The sequence below is a fragment of the Camelina sativa genome, chromosome 7 (genome assembly GCF_000633955.1).
Source record: "Camelina sativa cultivar DH55 chromosome 7, Cs, whole genome shotgun sequence".
NCBI classification, from domain to species: Eukaryota; Viridiplantae; Streptophyta; class Magnoliopsida; order Brassicales; family Brassicaceae; genus Camelina; species Camelina sativa.
This window is the reverse complement of record NC_025691.1, coordinates 24,173,666-24,197,390: the sequence shown is the minus strand read 5'-3', so window position 1 is coordinate 24,197,390 and position 23,725 is coordinate 24,173,666. Positions and strand designations below refer to the sequence as shown.

General features: G+C 32.7%; 4 protein-coding genes across 6 annotated transcripts in view; 2 read left to right on the top strand and 2 right to left on the bottom strand.

Moving 5' to 3' along the window:
- LOC104702302 (B-box zinc finger protein 21-like) lies at window positions 1,709–3,407 on the bottom strand. Its single transcript, XM_010418143.2, has 3 exons — window positions 3,070–3,407; window positions 2,544–2,966; window positions 1,709–2,302 (listed from the first exon to the last, which is right to left on the bottom strand). The coding sequence occupies exons 1-3, from the start codon at window positions 3,259–3,261 to the stop codon at window positions 1,907–1,909; spliced, it is 1,011 nt and encodes a 336-aa protein (XP_010416445.1). The 5' UTR covers window positions 3,262–3,407; the 3' UTR covers window positions 1,709–1,906.
- Window positions 8,976–11,770, bottom strand: LOC104704902. Its single transcript, XM_010420912.1, has 7 exons — window positions 11,717–11,770; window positions 10,200–11,339; window positions 10,053–10,104; window positions 9,826–9,971; window positions 9,659–9,745; window positions 9,416–9,544; window positions 8,976–9,050 (listed from the first exon to the last, which is right to left on the bottom strand). Exons 1-7 carry the CDS (start codon window positions 11,768–11,770, stop codon window positions 8,976–8,978), a joined length of 1,683 nt encoding a protein of 560 aa, XP_010419214.1.
- On the top strand, window positions 18,537–20,452 carry LOC104702301 (protein SHI RELATED SEQUENCE 5-like). The gene is made up of 2 exons (XM_010418142.1): window positions 18,537–19,509; window positions 19,879–20,452. The coding sequence occupies exons 1-2, from the start codon at window positions 18,840–18,842 to the stop codon at window positions 20,238–20,240; spliced, it is 1,032 nt and encodes a 343-aa protein (XP_010416444.1). The 5' UTR covers window positions 18,537–18,839; the 3' UTR covers window positions 20,241–20,452.
- LOC109124670 (transcription initiation factor IIF subunit beta-like) overlaps window positions 23,338–23,725 on the top strand; it is a 3,147-nt gene continuing 2,759 nt past the window's right edge. For 2 of the 3 annotated variants that reach the window (XM_019227842.1, XM_010418141.2), the window contains exon 1: window positions 23,338–23,675. In XM_019227842.1, coding sequence (XP_019083387.1) covers window positions 23,472–23,675 — 204 coding nt within the window. In that variant the 5' untranslated portion in view covers window positions 23,338–23,471. The remainder of the gene's footprint in view (window positions 23,676–23,725) is intronic. The other variant, XM_010418140.1, reaches the window with a different exon arrangement.

Genomic DNA, 23,725 nt, shown 5'->3' with positions numbered 1-23,725 from the left:
GGTGGTGGCAGAGGATGGGGATGGGGAGGAGGAGGAGGCGGAGGAGGATGGTACAAATGGGGTTGTGGCGGCGGAGGAAGAGGAAAAGGAAGAGAAGGAAGAGGAGAGTTTGTGAAAAGAGAATATGCAGAGTGCAAAGGAAGAAGAAAATGTAGAGGAAAGATATTGGCATGTCCTCAGCATTGTGGAGGCTTTTGTTTTTACGATTGTCTCTTTCTCTGCAAACCTCATTGCCGTCGTTAGAGAGATAATATATCTTTTCGTCGATTCCATCATACATTCTCTTTTTTTTTCCTTGTTTGGGTATTTTGGTTTGTTTGGTTTGTTTCATAAGGTTTTCTTTCTTACAAATATTTTGGGGCTTCTCGAGTGATGACAAAAGGATAGCCATTATATTAGGATCCTGGTTCATCTAGTGTTGGGTTTTTTTTGGGTTCTATAATGAACTAAAAGTTCATAAAGGAATTCCCATATGAGATTTTTCTTTTGCCATTTAATTTCGAGAGTAAAAGATTTTTGTCTTTGGTGCTTTCTATGATGAACATCTTTTGAAAAAAGTATGAGCACAGTCTTGAGTACATTAACTTGTAATTGTTAACAGTAACTAACAGTAATCAACATAGTTTAAAAAATTGTAATCAATTAACCTCTCGTATTGAGTCGGACAATGACCAATGTACAATCTCTTGATTATCTTTGACTAGTGAGTATATATGTTTTCCTTGTTTCTTGAAATCTTCTCGATTTATCCTAATCATTGGGTTGCAATATGAAAGTGGAAAGGCTTTCGAGAACATATCCAAATATGAGACCGTAGAAAAGAGCCTTCGAAAAAGTTGGAACGAAATCTTTCTCGGGAGCATTCATGACTCAACTTTAATCATTCCTCTTTTTTAAGCATAATTTCTGGCTGCCAGTTTATACAATCAAAAGTTTTAGATAATGCCTTTGCCGCACAAGTACAACAATGAGAAGCACTAAAAAAACATCAAATATCAAGTTATCAACCATATATATATGTAAAGCGGATGGTTGACATTTTTGAAATCCAACATCGGCCTACATTAGTTAGGCCCGTTTAACACAGCGAAGGTGTCAAGGTGACTTCCCTTTATTTTTTTTCTTTCACCTCTTTTTTTCATCTTTCTTGGTAACTACAGTATATTTTTATTTGTTACAAACCAATTATTACAGTTTGCTAATTAAAACGAGTTGACGACGTGTCGGTACTATTGTTTCGGCTGCCAAGATGATGTGTCCTTCCTTAGTCACTTGGTCAGTCATCAGAGCTCTGGAGGAGGCATATTCACTCGGAAACAAAAATATGCCGATGGTGATGGGCACGTTATTGCGAATTTATCTCCATTATATATGCTATTTTCTTACCTTTATTTTCCACATTAAATAATTCCAACCAAATCCAAGAACCATCCTTTCCCCATATGGGATATGGGGACTGAAGAGGCAGAAGATGAAAAAGACTGTCGTCACATACTAAAAATACTCCACTAGATCTCATTCATCGAACTTAGTGCTTACTTTACATTTGACTTTACTTTTTTTTGCCTTGAGAATAATGTAGATGATAATATGATAACTGAAAATAACTAAAGGTACAGTTTTGGAATATCAACAAAAACAAGTCATGGGCTTCCTTTTTGTACATGAAAATTTGCTCAAGAGGAGGATAAGTAAGAACATTTGCATAAACGAAAAGAGAATATATATATATATGATTATTACAATGTTTAAAACAGCATAATCTTAATCACACTCAAATTTACAAAAGACATAACAAACAAACAAAAAAAGGAGAGGCTAATTCTATCAAGATCGAAGTTGAGAGAAATCAAGGAGCAACAAACAAAAACAAACAAAAAAACAGCCCATGTAGGGAGATAGCAAATTACCAGAACGATCTAGATTTTTTATTAGAAGAAAGAGGAGAAGGATGAGCAAAAGTAGTAGCAGTAGTAGTAGGAGTAGGAGTGATCTGTGGGACAGTGAAGCCACCATCATCATACCACCTCTTGTTGTTCTGTCCTTGTTGTTTCATGTTTTGTATTGGAGCATAAGACTGTACTTCTGGTGATGTTCCTTTGTTGTACATTCCAAACTGTATATTGTTGTTGTCTTGAGAAAAGTAGTGATCATTTGGGTACGAAGAAGGAAGAGTTTGTGGAATCTGAGGGACCCAAATCCCTAAACTCTTAGATGGAAGTGACACTGTATTGTTGTTGTTTCTCTTGGTGCTGTCATCTTCTGCTTCCACATATGGTAACACTCCATCATCATCACCACTCTGCAATCACACAAAAAAAAGATATAACCCACCAGAAAAGAATTGACAGACTCTATTTTCACAACTTTATACATATACCCAAATTAGGCAAACACACATCTCTCTACATCTATAAAGTTTTTGTTACTTACCTTTATGTCTCAATTAGATCTGATATGATATGATGTTATATCACGTAAACATAAGTTTCAATCTCCTAAGGATCTTTAATTCTTTATTGATCAGAGAGGAAGTAACAAACCTTGGAGAATCCAAAAGGAGGAAGAGAGGAATCAAGAAAGTCCTCAACGTGCCAACCAGGTAAGGTATCGATCAAATACTCTGAGATAGTGCTAGTGGAACCCCACTGATTGATCGTGGCATCGCCAGGTTGGATCTTGGAGTTGTTGTTGTTGTTGGTCTGAGGAGGAAGTGAGAGAGGTTTCTTGAGAGGAGGAGGATTAGAGATTGATGATCCAGGAACAGAGCAATCTTGGCTGTTTGAAGAAGTAGAAGATTCTGATGAAGTGGGTTTGTAAACAGAAGATGTAGCGGAGAGCTTAACCCCTGTGAGAAGAAACCTATCGTGTTTCTTCGTGTGTTCGTTGGCGGCGTGGATCGATGAATCACAATCTTTGCATAGAATAGCTCTATCTTGTTGACAAAATAACAGAGCTTTTTTATCCTATCATATCAAGAAAAGAAAAGAAAAAAAAACAAGAAAAAAGATAAATCTCAGACCAATGGAGAATTAGAGACAAAACCCATGTCCGAAGTAAGAAAGAGACCTGACAGATGTCGCAGAGAGGAGATGTGTTGTTTGAGGAAGAAGGATAAAGGAGAGAGAAACGGAGATGTTTTGAGGCGAGTTTGTTAGCGTGGTGGACTCTGTGGTCACAGCCACCGCAGAGAGACGCTTCGTCGGCGGTGCAAAACACCGACGCTTCTTCTTTGTCGCAGACGTCGCACCTGATCTTCATCTATCGTCGATTTGATTAAGAGAGAGAGAGAGAGAGAGAAGTAGTTGAAAAGGATAGGAGAGAAGATGTGAGATTTTATGGAGTTTGTGTAATAAGGAAAGATAGAGAGAATATGTGAGTAAAATGGTTATGACTTATGAGGGTGCTTATGTAATCTCATCACGTTCTTTTCTTTTCTTTCTTTCTATTGTTTTCTCAATCATATATCTATTTCTCTCTCTCTTTTTTGTAGGATAGAAAAAACTATTTCTTGTTTTATATGAAAATGTCCATGAAGTGACCTTCAAAAACAAATAATATAACTATAACTTTGTTTAAATTATCTTTCTTTCCTTCATAAGAAGGTAATGCCCATGATAAATATAGTAGATTAACTATATTTATTCTAGTATAAATGAATATATTATGTATTGAAAAATTGAAATAAACTAGTAGAAGTGTATTATATTAACATTATATTAGAACTNTGTTTATGACTTATGAGGGTGCTTATGTAATTTATCATCACGTTCTTTTTTCTTTCTTTCTATTGTTTTCTCAATCATATCTATTTCTCTCTTTTTTCTCTTTTTTCTTTATTTTTGTAGGATAGAAAAACTATTTCTTGTTTTATATGAAATGTCTATGAAGTAACCTTCAAAAACAAATAAAATAACTATAAACTTTGTTTAAATTATCTTTCTTTTCTTCATAAAGAGATCTTGACTGAGAAGGTAATGCCCATGATAGCTCTCCTTAAGTTCCTCACAGTAGATTAGTTATATTTATTCTTAGTATAAATGGATATATTATGTATTGAAAATTTGAAATAAAAGTGTATTATATTAACAATATATTAGCTCTGATTGCAAGCACTTAAACGCCTCTTTTGGAAACGAGATGATTAAATAGCTACCAATTATCATGTCGGTTGGAGAAGGTGTTTGGAATGAGTGATTGAAGTCAGCGAAAGATGTAAGTAGTTAGAACTGATTTTAGATGGTTGAAAAGATATAACTAATCTACTTACATCAGAATAACACTATTTAACACATTAAAATATTTAAAATTAATTTTTAGGATTTTTTTTTTAGTTTTGGGTTCTCAATTTCACATTTAGGATATAGTTTGAGGGGTAATGTTTAATATTTTGAATTTAGAATTTAATCTTGAAAGATGAATTTTGAAATATTGTGCTATTTTTTAAATTTTAGAGATGTTGTGCTATATTTGGAAAAAATACTTATTTTGGTGTTATTTTTGAGAATCTCCCTTTAAAAAATACACAAATTTTATTTAATGACAGATTCACTTGTAAAACTTATAATTAGATACTAAATTACAATTATATATTTTATATAATCATCACAACCATTAAAAAGTTTCAAATTATGAATTTTAGAATATATTTATTATTGCATATGATTTTTATTATTTATTGGTTATTAAATTTTCATTTTATAAAATATAATATGTTCTTTATATTTTTTTATCTAATAAATTTTATAATTAAATATAATATGTACTATTCAACCGCTATAATGTTACCAATCAAACAAAATACTTAATCGCACTCTTTTATCATACCATCTTTTCTTTCCGTTTTTTTTAACTGTCTTCTTTTCAACCGCTCATAATTTTCTACGCAACATTCTTCACATAAAAAAAACAAGATTCTAACGCAATGTCGCTTTTAGGTCTCTTATACTGAATATTATTTATCGAAAAAGACGTGTATATAAGACTCACTTAAGTGACAATACATTTAAAATCTCAATTTGTTCTTTCATATTTTTTTTTAACACGTTTATTAAGATGCATGATCAATTTTGGATCAGATACATTGGGGGTGAAAACGAGAGCATAATAGGTTATGCAAATTCAACATATGTAAGACAACCTTGTTTTTTAGCCGATTGATCTATTCAAATACCATCTATGTCAAAGTTGAAGCTTTAATTCACAAACTTAGAGGATTAATTTTAAACAAAGGTATGAACATTCCAGCTAGATTTTATATAGTTGCATATATCATCTTGTTATATGTTCGCAAGATTATTGAATTATCTTTTTGTAGAAGATTAAAGTGGAAGCAATTGAAGAACTTGGCATGGTGTGAAGCGCGGGTATCAAACCAAGTTGACTTGTGGGGTCTTTCCTTTACATAAATAATTAAACAGAGGAAAATATGTCTTAGTGATTTTTCCTTTTTTGACAACTTAGAAAAGGTGAATAAAAAAACATTCACCTTTATATAATCTTTTTATCTATTTTTTTCCATGTTTTCACCTTTTTATCATGAATACCAAAAGCGTTTTCAATCATAAAACTAAGTTGTCCAACATTTCTGGGGACTAACTAATTTCGATTCTAAATTATATTGTTAATCCAAATAAATAGATATGGAATGAGAACCAAATGTCATTTTATTCGGTTTAATAGTTTTTTTTTTTTGGTTTAGATCGATACTAATTGTTAGCTATGCAGATTTTGATAATCGTAATGAGTTTAGATAAACCCAATTTTCGGTTCAGTTAACTATCTAATTTTCCCCTAAAACCTAACAAAAATGGCTTTTTTTTTTTTTAAGTCGACAAGCTTTTATATTAATTTTTAGTAAACTCAGCTGAAGATACCAGCTCAGGACAAATACAAGTCTATAAATGGGTAAAGACAAACTCTGAAGGGGTAGAACCAAACCTACGAAGTGGTGTAGAGAAATCCTGAGTTACTGACGTTGCCGACGAAATCCCACTATAGCTAGCGGCACTTAACCATTGTGAGATCTAGTGGAACTGTACCTTGTAATTACTAAATTATAGTCCTGAAAAAAGCAGCATATTAAAGAATAAAAGATTCGCCAATTAACTAAAGGCGTATGCGAAAGAAACTTTAAAACCCATCTGGGGAGCTTCAAGCTTGCCTAGTATCATACTAATATTTATTTTTGGTGGAAAGTATTTAATGGTATAACAATTTTATGATTTAAGAATCCATATATGCCCCACTGCCCCATAGCTCGTAATATTTTATGTATATAGGAGTCCACATAAAAATATCTTCTTCATGCCCTTCACTGTTTGAAACAAAATCATGCTCGAAACTGAATTTAACCACACACACACACACATACAAATATTAGAAACAGATCTTTGCATTAATATTTTGCTCGGTCCTAAGGTAATGTCCCTCCCCGACTAAATGACTCTTATAAAATCTTGATATTATATTAATAAAATATATAATTAAAAGAAAATGTTATATTAATCAGTAGTTAAAAGAAAATATATATGTAGATATACATACATGTAAACAAATAAATTAGGAAATTAGAGTAACTTGTATGATATTAAAATGATAAAGAGAGATATTTTGAATAGAGTGTGCAGCAATGTGAATTTTTGTGACAGCATTTTAAATTAATAAAAGTCACTACTTATTAGAAGCACATAATACAGCCACCATGTGAACAGCGTCTAACGCAAGATTACTTTAGTTGAATAGTTATAACCTAGTGATGTGAGCTAGGGAACAAATGGGTCCGTTCCTCAAAGTCTCATGTTTATTAAGCAAGTGGATAATCATCGCCAAAAGCATTTAAATATCATAAGCTCATGGCAAAAGAGAATTGGGTCAAAACCAATTATCTGCTTTTTATTTAAGTATATTAATTTTGGACTGGATGATGTTAATAAACCAAAAGAACTAGGTGATATTAGGTGTTTCCTGATGTCAAATATTCATTCATTGTTTCTCAAACATTGAGATTAGTTTCAACAGATAAGACTTTTCATATCCAGAATGAATCAAAAGATGGAAACAGAGAAGAGGGACAACACGTGGCTAGTTTCGCCGTTGTGTCTCTCTCGTACGTTGTTCGGAGCTCCACACTTAAGACTTCGATTAGGCCACTTTAGTGGCTGGACACAAAGCAAGTGTTTGAACGTATGAGATGTCACGAGCAATCGAAATTTCATGTCTCAATTATTATTAGAGAAACAATTTTTTGGAAATTGACTATGATATTAAGTAGTATATATAAAATATGTGTTATATATATATTGTCAATTAATTTTAAATTAGAAATTCACAACTTAATATTATATCAAAGTCTGGTCCGCACCCGTAGATACTCAACCTAATCTACAATCAGTCTGGTCTAATAGTTGGTCACCAATTTATACCCGAATATACTAAAATTGATGCTTAAAAGAAATATCATCTCGAAAACATATTAAAAATACAATATTCAACGTTGAAAGTTTATTATAATCTTAAATAATATATAAAATATAAATCTCTGCTACTTATTGCCAACTGGTTTTAAGTTAGAATCTCGCAATCTAAATAAAATAAAATGAATACTGATATATACAGTCAACATACTTTGTTTGTTTGTTTTTTACTTTGGTCAAAAACTCAGAACTCTATATTTCGTTTTAATAATAATTTTTTTTTGTCAAAATAATTCATAATATGTATCACCTAATTGGTTTTTTTAATAATATTTATATATTGGTCGAATAAAATAAGGCTATTAGTTGGATCTGAATGGGCAGAAGGTGGGGGGATGGACAATATCAAAACCTCTCGATTCTTAACAGCGATTTATTTGGGTTCTCTCATAAGCGAATTTAATGATTTTCTTGGACCACCGTCGGAGTTTATATAAATTTAACGTATATGTATATACCTCCAAGAACAATATTATTGAAAACATAGAACAATGGCACTCAAAATCTTATGTCAGTTAACCTAATTATATAAAATATGAAATCAAATAAACTTAAATTAACAACATTTTTCTTTAATTACTTATTTTAATATAAAAGAATTAAAAAAACGAACAGAACAAAACTAAAATGAATAGTCTTAATACATTTTTTTGGGGTGAACTTGTATTAATTTAAATTTAAATCATATTCTTATAGTGGTTGTGACACTAATAATTCAAAAAAACAATATATATATCGTCTACATTATGTTCGAAAATATCTTTACTTCGTCATGGTACTAATATTACAAAATATCAAAATAGAGGGGGGAATTTTGTATATTACATCAAAAACAAAACAAAAAAACTGGCCTATCAGTATCAATCACCATCTCTCTCAAAATCCACTTTACTGCCTATTCTTTTGCATCAAATTCACCTCAAAGATCACTTCAACAAATTGATTCAGATTTTGTTTTTTCTCTATCTTTTTATTTCACTGTTTATTGACTGTTTGACTACTAATGTTAAGAAAAAACAACGAAAAGAGACTGTTATTGTAAAATATCTCATATCGAAAAAATGTGAAAGAATTTAAGTAATATATAAAAGGTTATATTTTTTCTATGTATTGTCAATTGTTTTTGAGTTGGAAATCCACGGTAAAATTCGAATTTAATATGGTATTAGAGCAGGTTGATTGTTGGGCCACTCCGTGGATGTTATTCCCGCATATGTCCATGCTTCAGATGGTCATGGAAGTATTATTATAAAATATTCCACGTCGGAAAAATGTGAAAAAATTTAAGTAATATAGAAAAGATTAGAGTCTCTCTAAAATTAGTTTTGAGTTGAAAGCCGGTAGTAAACCCGAATTTAATAGAAACCAACATTTAAAATCACCCGATTTGATTAGAGCAACCAAACTCACGTGGTAAAGTTTCGATTATCATACAAGCAAGCATTACACAATAATGGAGTATCATCAACATCCTATACATTAATATATGTATCCCCTCTCTCATTTGACAATTCCGTTTAGATATTTTTTGACTGCTTTCTCATTCATCTCAAATATGAATGATATCTCTCGTATCTACAAGAAAAGATAAAAAAAAAAAAAACAGATTAAGGGTATGAATGGTGACTGCGGTCAGGGCGGCCAAATCCGTCAGTGGTTTAGTCCGCCCCAAAAATAGGGCGGACAGCAGACCACTGCGGACCAAGTCTATTTGTATGTAAAAGCGGTCCACAGTTGGTCCGCAGCGGTCTTGTTTCTGCTTTATTTAGATTGCACCACTGCGGACTGCATTTGATGAATGGTAAATAAAAAGCAGTCCAGTCCGCAGACAGATTTGTCCGCCCTGACCGCTGCAACCATTCACACCCTAAATTCGTTTTTTTTTTATCATAACATTGAAACAGAAATGAACCACAAAAAGAAAAAAAAAACTAATTTACCTGAATTAAGCAACTGTTCTTGAGAGCGACAATTTCTCCATGATTAATCTCTTCATCATTTATCCATATCGAAAATTTCCCAAGATTCTTGATTTCAAAACATCCGTTTTGCTTCAACATGATCAGAGCCTGGTTGCATTGAAATCCAACCAATGAAAAACTCACACATTATATAACTCTTCAAACAAAATGTATAAATTATTAATCTTAAAGTTAATATATGATGAATGACGTTATCATCACCTGTCGTCGAGAGAATTTTGTTTTAGAACCTGACCTTCCTAAGTCGATATCCACTGGATATTCGCCTGTCACTCTTCCAAGTAACACCTGAAACGTTAAAAACGTTTTAGCTCAATTTTAAATCGATCATATTACTCTAATTATACATCTCAAGAACATTGAATTACCTCTGGTTTGTTAATGTAATGCTTAGAGCTTCCATATAAAAGAGCAAAAGCTCCATGAGCAGCAATGTCACGATTCATGTAAGATTCAGCACTTTGCTCTAGTCTCATTATCATTCGCGCCATTTCCTCGTTTCGATATCTCGAAGCTAAATCACACAATCATCAGTATATAAATATATGACAAGAATTAAATAAAAGTACAGTTTGAGAGACATCTTATTATTTACCTGCCAACTCGTACCGGTCTTGACCAATCGGTTCAAGGTCCATGTCAAGAATCTGATTAGTTAAAAAAAAAACACAATTTTAGCAAATTTAACCATTAAAATACAATAGCTCACTCTGACTTAGCTTGTAAGAGCTTATTTACATACCATTGCTTCAACATCTGAAAAGGAAGGCAAATCTTCATCTCTCTCAACTTCATTATATTTCTCCTCCGAAGCGTTTATATCAATCTTTGCACTCAATGTCTGTTCACAGATTTCAATATCTGGAGAAGGTTGTAGAGACGATGAAGTTATAGCAACAGTAGATGTGTCTTTCTCGGTAAAGCTACCACTGGATTCAGAAGAAGAACTAGCTTGTGTTGTGACAGCACAATCTCCTAGACCATAACTGTCGACAATGTTATAACCCTTTGCTTGTGATGATGTTGGAGGCAGAGGTGGTTTTATATGCTTCCTCAATGATGAAGGATTACTCGAGCTTCGAGCTTTAGGATTGTTCAGTTTCAGGTTGATATCATCGTTATCTGGAATCTCATCGGACTCGCGGTTTAGAACACATATGATAACACCTTTAATGATTTCTGGATGTGGATCCAATTCACACAATGGCACAACCATACGACAAGCTTCCTCTCCTATGTCTGGCAAGACTTGATAAGACTGTGGAGGATTCCAAATCTCTGCTTGATTGAAAGATGTATTAGGTTGTTGAAACAGAGGATCTTGAAACACTTCTTGAAGCATAACATGTTCTATTGTTGTTGCTGCTACTGTAACATCACAATCTTGGATCTGTTCATCGTTGATGTTTAACATCTGATCCACCATTCGATCATCATCATCATTACCAAACATTCCTGTCTCATAATCAACTTGTTGTTGATCATCATGAGAGGATAACATAATGTCTGGGAAAGCTTTCTGAAAATTTTCAATGTCCTCAAACTTGAAAGTAAAGTCATCATATTCTCCAAACAAACCCCCTTCATCCACATAATGATGTACATCAATGGCATTGTTACTGACCTTAAGAGACTCCTCCAACTCTAAACGTCTCTTTTTTCGGGCAGTGTAGTACTGAGTTCTGACTGGTATTGAGTGATGATAGTGACCTTGTGAATTGAATTGAGCTCCGTATTGAAGCTCGAATCCGACAGATGAAGAAAGAGATGTAACCTTAGGGTTGTAAAGAAGACAATGCCATCGATCTTTAAGTTCCGAAAGTGTAAATTTCTGAGAGAATCTCACCGCTCCTTTAGCCAACGTCTCTAGAGAAGTACCATCCTATTATACAATAAATTTAAACTCCATAAATCATTATAAAAAAGTTGCAAATCCTGAATTTAAATATCGACTATATGAACCTAATATTCTGGAAAATTCATCTACTTAATCGACTAATAAACATGAACTCGTAAGGATCGATACAAATAAGTTTTGATCAAGAAGGAGAATTAACTTGGGATACAAGTTTCCTAATTTTCAAACAGAGAAAAGTCTTTAACGCTTAAGAAATCTAGGTTTCAGTACGAGATTCAGTAACATCATATACTCGTACGAGAAACAAAAAAAAAAGGAAAAAAAAAGATAGAAAAATCCAGAAATCGAAAGAGGTTTATGAAATTAGAAATCAAAATTAGAGTTTCGTGAAGAAAAAAAACCTCGAGTGACTTTATGAGAAGATAATCATCTTCAGGTAACCATTGAAACGCCATCGGAGAAGCAAGAAACTACAGAAGCTTTTTTCAATTGAATCGAGGAAATAGAAAAGGGAAGCGAAGAATCAGCCACAAAATCTTATTTCTCTAAAATTACAATATTTTTTAGCTAATCAAGTAGTATACATCTTAGTCTTCTCGTATTATTATGGTTTCTTAATAAATGGGCTTTAAGCTGGCCCATTAGGATATTACCCCATGTCGGTGACTAAAGCCCAAAATAGATTTCGTACAATATTGAATTACTAACATTGATGTACGAACAAATATACCACAACTCACTTACTTCGTCTCAAAGACTGAAACTTGAGTATAGTGCTAAAGATTCGTGAATAGTCTACAAACAATAATAGTCTATAAAAAGCTATATTAGTAGTTTATTCTATAAAATAAACATAATTTATACATGTGACATCGTGAGCTATATAATATACACACAGAATAAGGCTTTGTGAAGAAAAATGGTGGTGGTCACGTGACAATGAGTCTGTGTAACCTTCGTGGAGACCACAACGCTGTCTTTTCTTCGGCCGGTCTTCTCCTTAAAAGGCATATATAGGCCTATTATATTATACGTTTTCTTTCTTATATACTAAGAATGAGATGCTTTTATATATCGTAACATTAGTATTTATATATATACACATTGATACACATATAGCTAGAGGTTATTGTGAAGCATGTGCATGGAAGTGAAGACGGACCCCACGGGCTTTATGAGGCCCATAAAGCTAATGGAGGGGGACCACGTGGCAAAGGACTACTTCCTACAAGTGGAGGGATCCTAAGAAAGTTTAAGTACGTATAAGTTTGATCTCGTGATCGTACGTACTGTTTCTACTATTGGCATGCAGTGTTCGTCGCCTAGGGTTTCAGAATTAGACTCCCTTATTATACTTATTACTTAACTTGTCATGTATCCCACCACAGTTACAATCACATCACCTTACTTTGTTTTTTTATACATACGATCGTATGAAGTGGGTGAATGCACGCGAATTTCAATACGTGATGTGTTCGTAGTAGTAGGATAGTAGAGCAGCCATTGTAAAAACCAGAAATTGGGGAAATCAAAGTATTGATCGCATGTATTTCGTAAAATGCGTTTATATTATACAGGATAAAGTTTATGCTCAACGCAACGCAGTAAATCGAATATCTTAGCTTTAGGAAGACGCTTTGCGTCACTTCCTTCCTTTTTCTTCAACAAGACAAAACCCGTTTCTCGCGGAAAGAGCATATTTATATAACTTAACTTTAAGCAAAAATGATGGTCACAATGACATAATGGAGAAAAATTATTATTTCGTCTTGTGATAATCTCTTTCAAAAAAAAATTTGGTAAAAAATGCTGAAGAAGCACAACCAATCAACCATGAACCATGTTAAGTTTTCAGTGTATTTCCAAACATTGATTTGTGAGACATTACGAATTTTCCATTTATATAAATATATATTTGTGCGAGTTATATTAATGTAAACGATTTTTAATACATCGCATATATATTTAGAATAGGTCGAGTTTATGATTAATATATGGTGCTATCAGTATCAAATGTGATTCAGTTTAATATTCAGTTGTAGATGCTAAATTTTTGCTAACGTTGTGAAGATCTAACAATCCGACTAGACCCAAACTATTCGTTTTTTTTGGAAAATTTTCTCTTTTGTTAATTTCGTATCAAAAGAGACAAAATTATAAATCTTTAAATATATATTGTGAATTGACAAGTAAAAATGAATGTATCTCACATGAAAAGTGTATTGTTGTAGATTTTGTGTGCATATTTTGATCTTTGTTTGTATCTCACCTTAAAAGTGAATTGTTATAGATTTTGTGAGAATTTAATTTTCTTACTTTATTTTTTATTGTATCATTTTCTAAAGATATGATATTCAAATCCGAGCATTTGGATTTTAAAAACTTTTCAACCAAGCGTATAGATAATAGATATAATCATCGAGAAGATTGTCGGGAAAATACTGTTAGTGAGATTGTGAGAAAAATGATTGACTAGCATATATATAAAGAGAGGGGGAGAGAGAGATAGATGTAGCGAGAAGAAAGGTGAGCACAAGGCTCGAGATTGAAAGACAACAACAATATAATGATAATTAGACTATTGGAGCTAATCCTTATTCTTGATTTTTCCCTACAATGACCTTTGCTCCTTCACTCTCTGTTTGACTTGTGGGGAGGTGGCAAAATCTTAATATAAAAAATAAATAATGAAAACATGCTTTTTTGTAAGGTTGATGAACTTATATAACATCTTAAAACACTTCTGTCCGAAAATAGAGAGAAAAATATCTTAGATCACCTCTGATAACCATTCAAATGCACACAATCTTATATTATAGTAGTTTTCCTCACTAAGATTTACAGCTGCGTAAAGCTCGGCACCAGTTAAACCTATATTGGTTTTACGGTTGATTGAAGCGTACTCTCGGAATCAAAATAGACAAATTAGTTGTATGCTTTAAAAATATATGATAGTTTTTGTGGTTTTTTTAGAAAGAAAGAAAAATGTTGGATGACAATGCTAATCATTTGAACATGTTGTATAACCTCATTGCCTAGGCATGGCTAAACATAACATTGTTTTTGTTGTTTGTAGATTTAATTAAAACTAGATTACGACTCGTGCTCTAGTACGGATTGAAATTCATTTTATTTATATTATAATTTTAGAATAAAATATAATTTATATGGTTATTTTAAAAAGTTTTTTTTGGATAAAACATTATGCAATAAAATCATATGCTAAATATAATAACTTGAAAAAAATACTTATTTTGCAAGTTTTATATTGTTAATTTTGTAATTTTATGTATGATAAATAGTTATGTTTATTGTTTGTTTTTATTTTTATTTTTGAAAATTTTTGGTGAAAGTTTTTAATATGACCAGTGCTTAGGTAAGATTTTATTTTCAGTTGCACAATAAGATCTCGGAAATCATGATTAAGTATGATAAATTGCCAAAATTTTATTCCTTTTTACGTCTAAGAATATATTTTTATAAATAAGAGTATATATTTTGTAACAATACATGAAATAATAAAAAATTTATTTAGGAAATGGTATAAATCATTGGAATATTCTATTTAAGAAGATTTTTTGGGATATTCTTAAGTATAATCATATAGCCTTCATATAGCCTATGAATTGACTAATTAATTTATAACGTTTTTTTGTAACTAACCTATATTTAATGTATAACATATTTTGTAACTAACTTATGAAAATTATATAATCAGTTCGGTATTTTTGGTTTTATTATATAGGGAATAACATACGTTTAGATATAATTGGAAACACATGCATCCATATCAAACGTGAACGAGCTATGTCCGTCTCCACGATATGTCCGCCTCCTAAGAGAAATATTATCCGCCAATAAGTAAATCAGTGCTTGCTATTAATCCCGTCCAAAATTATTGAAAGAAAAATAAAATCTTTATAATGTATTGTTAGCCAAAGGAAAAATAAAGTAAGAAAGACAAAAGGGACATTAGGCAACTAGTTTAATCATGAAGATCCCGAGTCATCAAAGTTAGGAGCTCCTTGGTTTTCTATTAAATAATACTTGTATCATCAAGTAATTTACATTTACAAATAAAGACAAAATAGTGATTTAGTCAACAAGAAATTGTAAGAATACAAAAGACTCCTGTCTCGGGCCCCTAAAAAAGTTCAAGTCTTTTTTTTTCTTTGGATAACTAATACGTACGATTAACCTTTCTATAAATATAGTACAGTACACACATATTAACATATAATTGTTTCAAGTAAAGATTTGTTTGCTAACAAATGTATTAAGTAATTAGTTATGGGTTAACAAATTTTAAGCCGTTTTATGTTTGGGATGGCCTTCTTTCTTATTTGATTGTGTGTTTTGTGTTTCTTCGCAAAGACTTCAAAACAAATCGGATAATTTACATTTGAATGATTTTTATGACTCAAAAGCTCCAAAAATTCTTCCAAAAAAAAACTCACATCGTCTTCTTTTTCTACTTTTGTTTCTCTAAATCCAATAAATATGCCCCTTCTTCTTTTCTAAAGTGAACAATATATACAGCCAAGATTTCAAAGTAAAAAATTCTTCACATGTTTACCATAAAAAAAAGATTTCAAAGTAATTGCTCGGTTTGTAAAAAAAGCATGCTCGCATCTGCTCACCAAAACGAAAGTAAATACGCAAATCCTTACAACTTGCATACTTCATCTCCAAGGATTAGTATATATAGGTAAGAGTTTATCTTGAAATTGGTTGTGTATTAATTGGCCAGTCGATACCGGTATCGAAGATTTGATCAAATCTAGCTCTTAGAATGCAGAAGTCAAATCTTACTCTCGTGACCTGCTTATGAATATGCATGAGAATTCGTCAACGACTCGCAAGGCAAAGTGGAATATTCACTAGTAATTTTTTTTTTTTGAACGACTCACAAGTAAATTTTTATTTTACTAATTTTGATAGAATATAACTGGTTTCAAATATAGAAAATTTATAAGTGCATCTAACAAACAAATTAGCTACTATTGTTATTTTATTATACATCATATTCATCTCTAATGTTCGGGCATGAATTAGCCTTCCCCGAGTGGATCTACATTTTAGAGTTTAAAGTTTAGACTCTTGATCTTCAGCAAACGAAAATGGTCCAATTAGGATATGAGAAATGGTACTGTTCAGTTTTAGGCCAAAGATGCAATCCGCGGTTCAATCAACTATTTAGAATGGAATTTGGGTGGTGTGATTTGAAGGGATGACATGCAAGTGCTGTCAAGAGTCAAGAGTTTAAGTATGTGTTTTGCCCAAAAAAAAGAGTATGTGTATGTGGGTCGTCTATTACAAACATATTGACCACAAATATTGATATACGTAATTTAAAAGGCCAACCATCAAAGAAATAAAATTTAAAAGCATTTAATATATTAATACCAAATGCGCTTCATTATCATTATCAAATGCAAATTGCGCCGCTAATTCACGCGGTTCCACGTGATCAAAGACAGTAGAGTGGGTCTGCTTGCTTCGGCTCTAACGAGGGTACAAGGTATATGAACGAATGAGTAAATCTTTACTGATTTTAATTTTAAACTCCTAGATAGTGTATAACCAGTTGCGTACTAGTATAATATATTTAATTAAGAGGTATAATTAATAGTAGCTAGTTTAAGATAAACCACTAACGGTTTAAATCTTTGTTTTTTATTTTTTGAGCTACAATTTTGTTTTTGTAAAAAGAGCAAAATAACCTTTATATCCTTTATATTTATACATTTTCTAAATGTTGAAAGTATTAACGTGAAAGCTAAGTTTTTCTACTTCGATTTGAGTGAGCAAAAAGTTTCTAAATACAGAAAAAATACATTATATTCATGTATTAGTTTGGGTAAAGATAGAAGATAATGACTCGTGACCTAGACCTAGACTAGGGATCGCTGTCCATCAAAACTCCCTTAAACACAGCACGCACTTTTCTTACAGTTCATATTCATTAAGTGTAAGCTTTTACGATTCCCCTCGTTAGTACATTTATGAGTTTAGTTTCTATTTTAAGCTGAAAAATATATGGAAAAAAACGAAAACTTAGTTAACATATTTTCTAGCAAAAATATCAAACAATTTTTTTACGTGAAGTAAAAAAGAATTATAGGTTGACAAAAAAAAAACTATAGAACCAGACCTATCATAAGAATATAAGATAGATGCAAATGCAATTATGCAATATACACACCAAAAGAAGATAAATGCAATAAATCATGCCACATAGCTTATATAAATTCAACATTAATGCCACGTTGTCCTGATTAGACCAATAAAACAAAAAAATTTACAGATAAATTACCGCACGTAGGCGTCGTTGAAAAAGTTATGTCATTGAAGGTCTAATCGCCGTGATTAAGCGGTAAGCCTCAACGATGAGACCGTCCGTGACGATAAAATGTCAAAGCAATGTGACGTTAGTCTTTCCTTTTTTTCATTTATTTTTCTCAGGCTTCGTTTTTTTCTTTTCCTTTCTCAAACTTTTTTTTTTTTTTTTTTTGGTTTTCTCAGACTTCCCTTTAATGTATGATTTCATATAATTTCATCACAAAACAATAAAACCGAATTGAAATGGGAAACAAACGGTGCAGAGGGTTTCACGGGGGAGGGACGAGTGGAGAGAAAACTCCCTGTTCTAACACGTGGCACTATAGTTACCATTGATAAAAACTAACACTAATGAGTTAATTAAAATGGGAATTATTTAGTTTGCAGAAAGAAAAAGAAAAAAACAATATTGTAGCAATTTATTTTGTTTTGATTAACACAACAGAAAATATCAATATTTACTAAACCAAGACGAATCATTATTTAAATTTCGATACGAGTATTCAGTATACTAGTATAAGACATATTTATACGCCTTCATGTATACTGTCTTGAATCCTAAATCTGTTGTGACTATATATAATTACGACAGTTCTATATATAGTCAGGAAAAAACGCGTCATTTAGTTTTCATCATCTTAGTTACACGTCTTTAGATTGTATAAGAGATTATGAATATACCGATGAAAAATGTAGAGAATAAGCATAAATATGAATGGAATGGAATGATTACTCTAAGAAAAATTACTTAAAATAATGCCACCTATCTATTTTATCCATATTCTTTTTCTCTCTTTCTTTTTAATTAATATAGTGAGTGATATTTATGTGATGGGGATTCGCTCAAACTGGAAGATAACTGTAGTGAAGTGCCCAAAGCAAAAGATCTTCATGGGACTCTCTATGTCTTAAAAACCTTTTCTCTCTCTCTCTCTCTCTCTTAAACCAGAGAGTAAATCCAGCAAACTTTCCACTTTCAGAGATCAAAATTGTGTTGCCTTAAATGTTGAAGAGAGACTAACTCCATGGCGGCGTTTGCAGTTTCTTAATCTCTGCTCATCATTTACCATCACTCTCTCAAAGCAAAGAAAAGGAAATCAAATCAAGATTTACCCTTTTCTTTGATATCTCTTTGTGGTGTGTTGTGTCTGTGTGTGATGTGGATTACCACAAGGGAGAGAAATGGCAGGGTTCTTCTATCTAGGAGGGAGAGACAACAACAACAACAACAACAACAACAACAAGCAAGATCATCACCAAGTAGACAAGGATCATCATCATCAAGACAAGAGCAATTATCTTTATCTTTACAAAGACGAGATCTATAACAACAACAAGGGTTTCGAGATTTGGCCTCCGCAATACTTCCAACAACAAGAACAACAACAACATGCCTCAGCTCCTCCAAACTTCTACTCCTTTGGAATGGTTCCTAGCGGAAGCAGCAGCAACAACAACAATAACCGGAGCCGGAGTTTATACTTCAACGTAGTCTCCGATCATGAGTCGGGAGGGTTCACGGTGACGAGACAAGGAGGTATGAATTGTCAAGATTGTGGGAATCAAGCTAAGAAAGATTGTCCTCATATGAGATGTAGAACTTGTTGTAAAAGCCGAGGCTTTCACTGTCAAACACACGTTAAGAGCACTTGGGTTCCTGCTGCTAAACGCCGAGAGCGTCTAGCCCAACTCGCTTCTTTGCAGCACCACTCAACCTCCAGCCGTGAAACGCAAAATACGAAACGCCTTCGAGAAGCTAGTGGTGGTGATAATAATGATGATAAAGACCATAGTGGTGGTGGTGTATCGGCTCTTGTTACTACCCGTGTGGTGAATGCTAATTCTAATTCAGGTAAAAATTCGATCATGGTATGTGTTTTTTGGAATTGATGATACTGAATTAGCTTTCAAGATTGATTGAATTTTCATGAAAAAGTGTCAAATTTTTTAATTATGAATATTTGTGGAGAAGTACAACATCATTTGCGTGTGAATGAGGATGTCCGCCGGATATTGCTGCTTTATTTATACAAGTTACTGTTCCTTAGTAAACCTGACGACATAAAAAGGTTTATTCAAGATCGATTTCATGTAAACACAATGCAATAAATACTTAAAAGATTCGATTTTAATAATCAAGAACAAGTTATTAAATGAGGCTAAAGAACAAATCGTGTGTTTATTTTTTGGTATTCTTCTAATAATCATTAATAAAATTTAGGGTTGGAGATGAGCCAACACTTGCCACCGGAGGTTAACTCACCGGCGGTTTTCCGGTGCGTTCGAGTGAGTTCAATAGAAGAGGATGAAGATGATCAAGAATATGCTTATCAAACGGCTGTAAACATTGGAGGACATGTCTTCAAAGGCATTCTCTATGACCAAGGACCAGATCAAGATCATCACCATCACCTTAACCTCCTTGCTTCCACTGCAACCACCACCAATGTGGAAGAGACCGCCACGAAAGCTGTCGCAGGTAACAATAATAACGGATTAATGCTTGATCCTTCTTCGCTTTACCCGGCTCAACTCAACTCCTTCATCGCCGGTACGCCATTCTTCACACCTCCAAGGTCTTGAGATTCGGATCAGTTATTAATTATTGTTATATCTTTAAACGTTATAATAATGAGACTTTCTTTTTAATCGTTGTTTTTGTATTCGTCTTTGTCTTTTGAAATTTCGTGCAATCTGATAAAACACCCTTAGCTAGCTAGGTTGTTACTTGGTGGTGATTAACATGCATATTGTACGTACGTTTTAAAAAAAAGATCCATGAGGGTTAAATTAATGTTCTAGTTTCAAAATTTGATCTTTTGCTATATTGTTTGGTAACTTATTGCACTTTCTCAGGTTTCTCATTTGGTTATCAATCTTAATCTTTAGTTCAACAAATTTGGTTTGAGTATTATAATATTTCTTAATAATTAATCCTTTTTTTGGCCTACGACATATATTTAGTACCTTTTCAAGGTCAAATCAAAAATCCTTTATTTTAAAAAAACAATTAATACAAATATTTTTGGGTTTGATATTGATTTAGCTTTCTGGTTGGTGTTGAGCTCCAAGCTGCTTTTTTCCCCGTTTATCCGTTTGCTTGCCGGATCTTAAAACATGACTTAACTAGGTTTCGTGTTCCATCGATCAAAGATTTGAAAAATATATATACTATATGTTCAGCAATTTTTCATGTAACTTTATATATAATACCCAATTGAATTTCTCCAGAGTAAAAGTATTAATTAAAAGTAATTCTCAATTACATCTCTGAGTTGATGGAAAAACTTTAGTTAAAATAATGGTCCTGAGAGGCATTGAATCACGCGTATATGCATAAACTTTAATATAGGTTGGTTATATCTTCTCTGGTTTGAGTTTCCTAGTGTTGCTGAACATATAGTTAAAATAATGGTCCCGAGAGCTTTAAGCCTCGTCGGTCTGTTTTTCCGAAGGTAAAATTTCGTCGGTTTAGTTTCCGAAAGTTAAAGATCTGCTGGCTTTTCATGTATTCCACCTTTATTTTTCTTTAATAATAAAAAAAAAGTTTCCTAGTGTTGAAGCCAAAAAAATTACATAGATATCTTCGAATAGGACCCTTGAGTCTTTTATGGTTTTTTACTTAGATAATATCGCGCCATTCTATCTAGATGCAACCCCTATCTACGATATTAGGAGGTTAAGGTTAATTATTTGGAGAACGTCAAATTGTGAGTAACATGTGAATTGTGAAATATTGGAGTAGAGATGTGTAAACGGATGATAAATACAGGGCATTTATATCAAACTACTTCCCTGCAGAACTATCATATTTTTAGCTATTGGATTTTTACTTGCATGGATGTTACTATCATTCGTCAATATATAGCTAATTCCCATTTAGTATTTTTTTCTTACAATTTATTTGAAGTATAAATAGTAAATACTGGTCGATGCTAGACATGTGTATACAAATGACTGATCGAGTATGAATCTAAAATCGATTTCTGTTATTCTTATGTAATGATATAATAATTTGTTTATATGTATGTGTGAACTGATACTGTTAACAATAATAATGATTAGCTATAGTACTGTTATAGATTGCTTGATTTAGGACAAATAAATATGACAGAGGAGAAAGATGGAAGTTTCTCAAAAACTGTAGAGTGTCTGACTCACGACATGTGATTCAATCTCTCTAGATCAAAATTATTATTAAAAAAAATAAATGTAGTTGATCCAAAAATCATGATCATCTCCTCTGAAGTTTTACTTAATCTGTCAACCTTCCTTTTTCGCAAAAGTCCTACAGCCTCATAGGATTAGCCTATATATGGTTGTTCTTTGGAAATACCTTCCCTCTGCCCATGATTTATTATAACTAATGTTAACTTTTTTTTTTTGTTGGTATTATTATTACGTACTGATGACGTGCATGTGATTCCAGTGCTAAGAGTAAGTACTTAATTAGTCATCCTCACAGGTCAAATGTTTGGCAAAGTCATTAATTGCCATTAAAATACGGTAGGTTAAGTTTGAAAATTGAAATAATAGCTTTCATGCAAGTTTGAAAGGATAGTTAGCAAGTAAATTGTTAATTAATTATGTTCGAAAAAAGGAAATTGATTTGCTAAGAAAGTATGAAGAAACTGTAAAGTCTATGGTCAAAGTGAGAAACTAATTCCCGAACAAAGATTTTTGAAAGCATATCCTCAACATCTGTTATATACTTATACCTAACTCGATTATGATTGATATGACACTTTCTTTTCTTTACCTCACTTCTCTTTTACAAAAATCACACAGTATAAATCTTCCAACGCGTCATTAAATAGTGACCATGTGAAAGGAATTCGTAAACTGATAAAGAACAGTTTTTTTTTTTTTTTGGGTATCAAACTAACTTCAGTTTTTCCCCGACTTATTGGATTTTTTTTTAGCTCCACGTACATATTTAATTTTCTATAAAAGTGTAAAGCTAAAAACTCTTATCACTATATCCAACAAACATAAAATCTAAATTCGGCGGCCATAAACCGAAAGAATACATACGTACTTAAAGATGAGGGATTGGTTCCCCTTTGTACATGAAACAACCGAGTGTAACTAGTGGTTAGGGTTTCTCAGTACTGATTTAGTTAAGTTCTTTCTGAAGAATTACATCTTTTGTCATTGTCCTGATCGCCATGATCCATTTCTAACTTCGGTATTATTGTTTCCTCTTTTGTCAACAACTTTGGTGTGTCTTTATCAGCACAATAGTGGTCCAAACAATATGTATCCATCCATCTAATACATACACCATACATCCAAGCATGGTTTTATAGTATCACGCAATCAGCACAACAGTGGTCCAAAAGCCCAAACCAATCTGCATAACTATACACCATACATGATAAGATCCATGCATGTTTTGGATGTATGCAGTATGTTGTATCTACATACATATCCCACCTATTAATCATGTCACATAATACGAATATTATTTTCTTTTGTTTCCGGCAAGAAAGAACACTCTTCTAGTAACGACGAAATCAAGTGTGGCAAAACTGGTTTTTGAAAATAGTTAATAATACCCATTTAAAAACTGGGTTTTGGACTTTTGGGACAAAATCTATGGGCCTTGGCCCAAATATTTCAGCGTCCAAGTCGGTCCGGGGTATGTGTTCTCCTTGTTTTCACCTCCGCTTCAGAAGTAAAAGAAGAAGACTTTATAGTTTAGGGTTAAGTCAAAACGACAAAGTTAAACCCAAAATCCGAAACAGAGTTCAGATCAGAGCTCAGGAGAAGAGAGGAAGAATCTTGAATTTGGAGCAAAGAGAGTGTGTAACGATGGAAGACGATCGAAGTAACCCTCACGAACTCGATTTGGAGAAAGGCGAGCGACCAATTTGGTTGATGAAGTGTCCTGTAGTTGTCGCCAAGGCGTGGGGGAAGCTAACTCCTCCTCCGCCTCCTTTTTATTCCTCTTCCTCTGAATCTATTGACTTGGCGAAGGTTGTTCTCAACATTGATCCTCTACGACCTACCCCCGAGGTACATGTTTCGTTTTGATTCTCATAAGTTCTTTTTTTTTTTTTTTTTTT

What these genes read in the sequence shown, in the direction of transcription:
- LOC104702302 (XM_010418143.2), bottom strand. Translation starts at nt 3,261, where the DNA reads ATGAAGATCAGGTGCGACGTCTGCGACAAAGAAGAAGCGTCGGTGTTT. An exon ending in CTCTCTGCGACATCTGTCAG is followed by an intron (nt 2,967 to 3,069) that starts GTCTCTTTCTTA and finishes TTGATATGATAG; the next exon opens with GATAAAAAAGCTCTGTTATT. An exon ending in CTCCTTTTGGATTCTCCAAG is followed by an intron (nt 2,303 to 2,543) that starts GTTTGTTACTTC and finishes GTGTGATTGCAG; the next exon opens with AGTGGTGATGATGATGGAGT.
- LOC104704902 (XM_010420912.1), bottom strand. Translation starts at nt 11,770, where the DNA reads ATGGCGTTTCAATGGTTACCTGAAGATGATTATCTTCTCATAAAGTCA. An exon ending in TTTCAGATGTTGAAGCAATG is followed by an intron (nt 10,105 to 10,199) that starts GTATGTAAATAA and finishes TTAACTAATCAG; the next exon opens with ATTCTTGACATGGACCTTGA. An exon ending in CAAAATTCTCTCGACGACAG is followed by an intron (nt 9,545 to 9,658) that starts GTGATGATAACG and finishes CAATGCAACCAG; the next exon opens with GCTCTGATCATGTTGAAGCA.
- LOC104702301 (XM_010418142.1), top strand. Translation starts at nt 18,840, where the DNA reads ATGGCAGGGTTCTTCTATCTAGGAGGGAGAGACAACAACAACAACAAC. An exon ending in GAATGCTAATTCTAATTCAG is followed by an intron (nt 19,510 to 19,878) that starts GTAAAAATTCGA and finishes AATAAAATTTAG; the next exon opens with GGTTGGAGATGAGCCAACAC.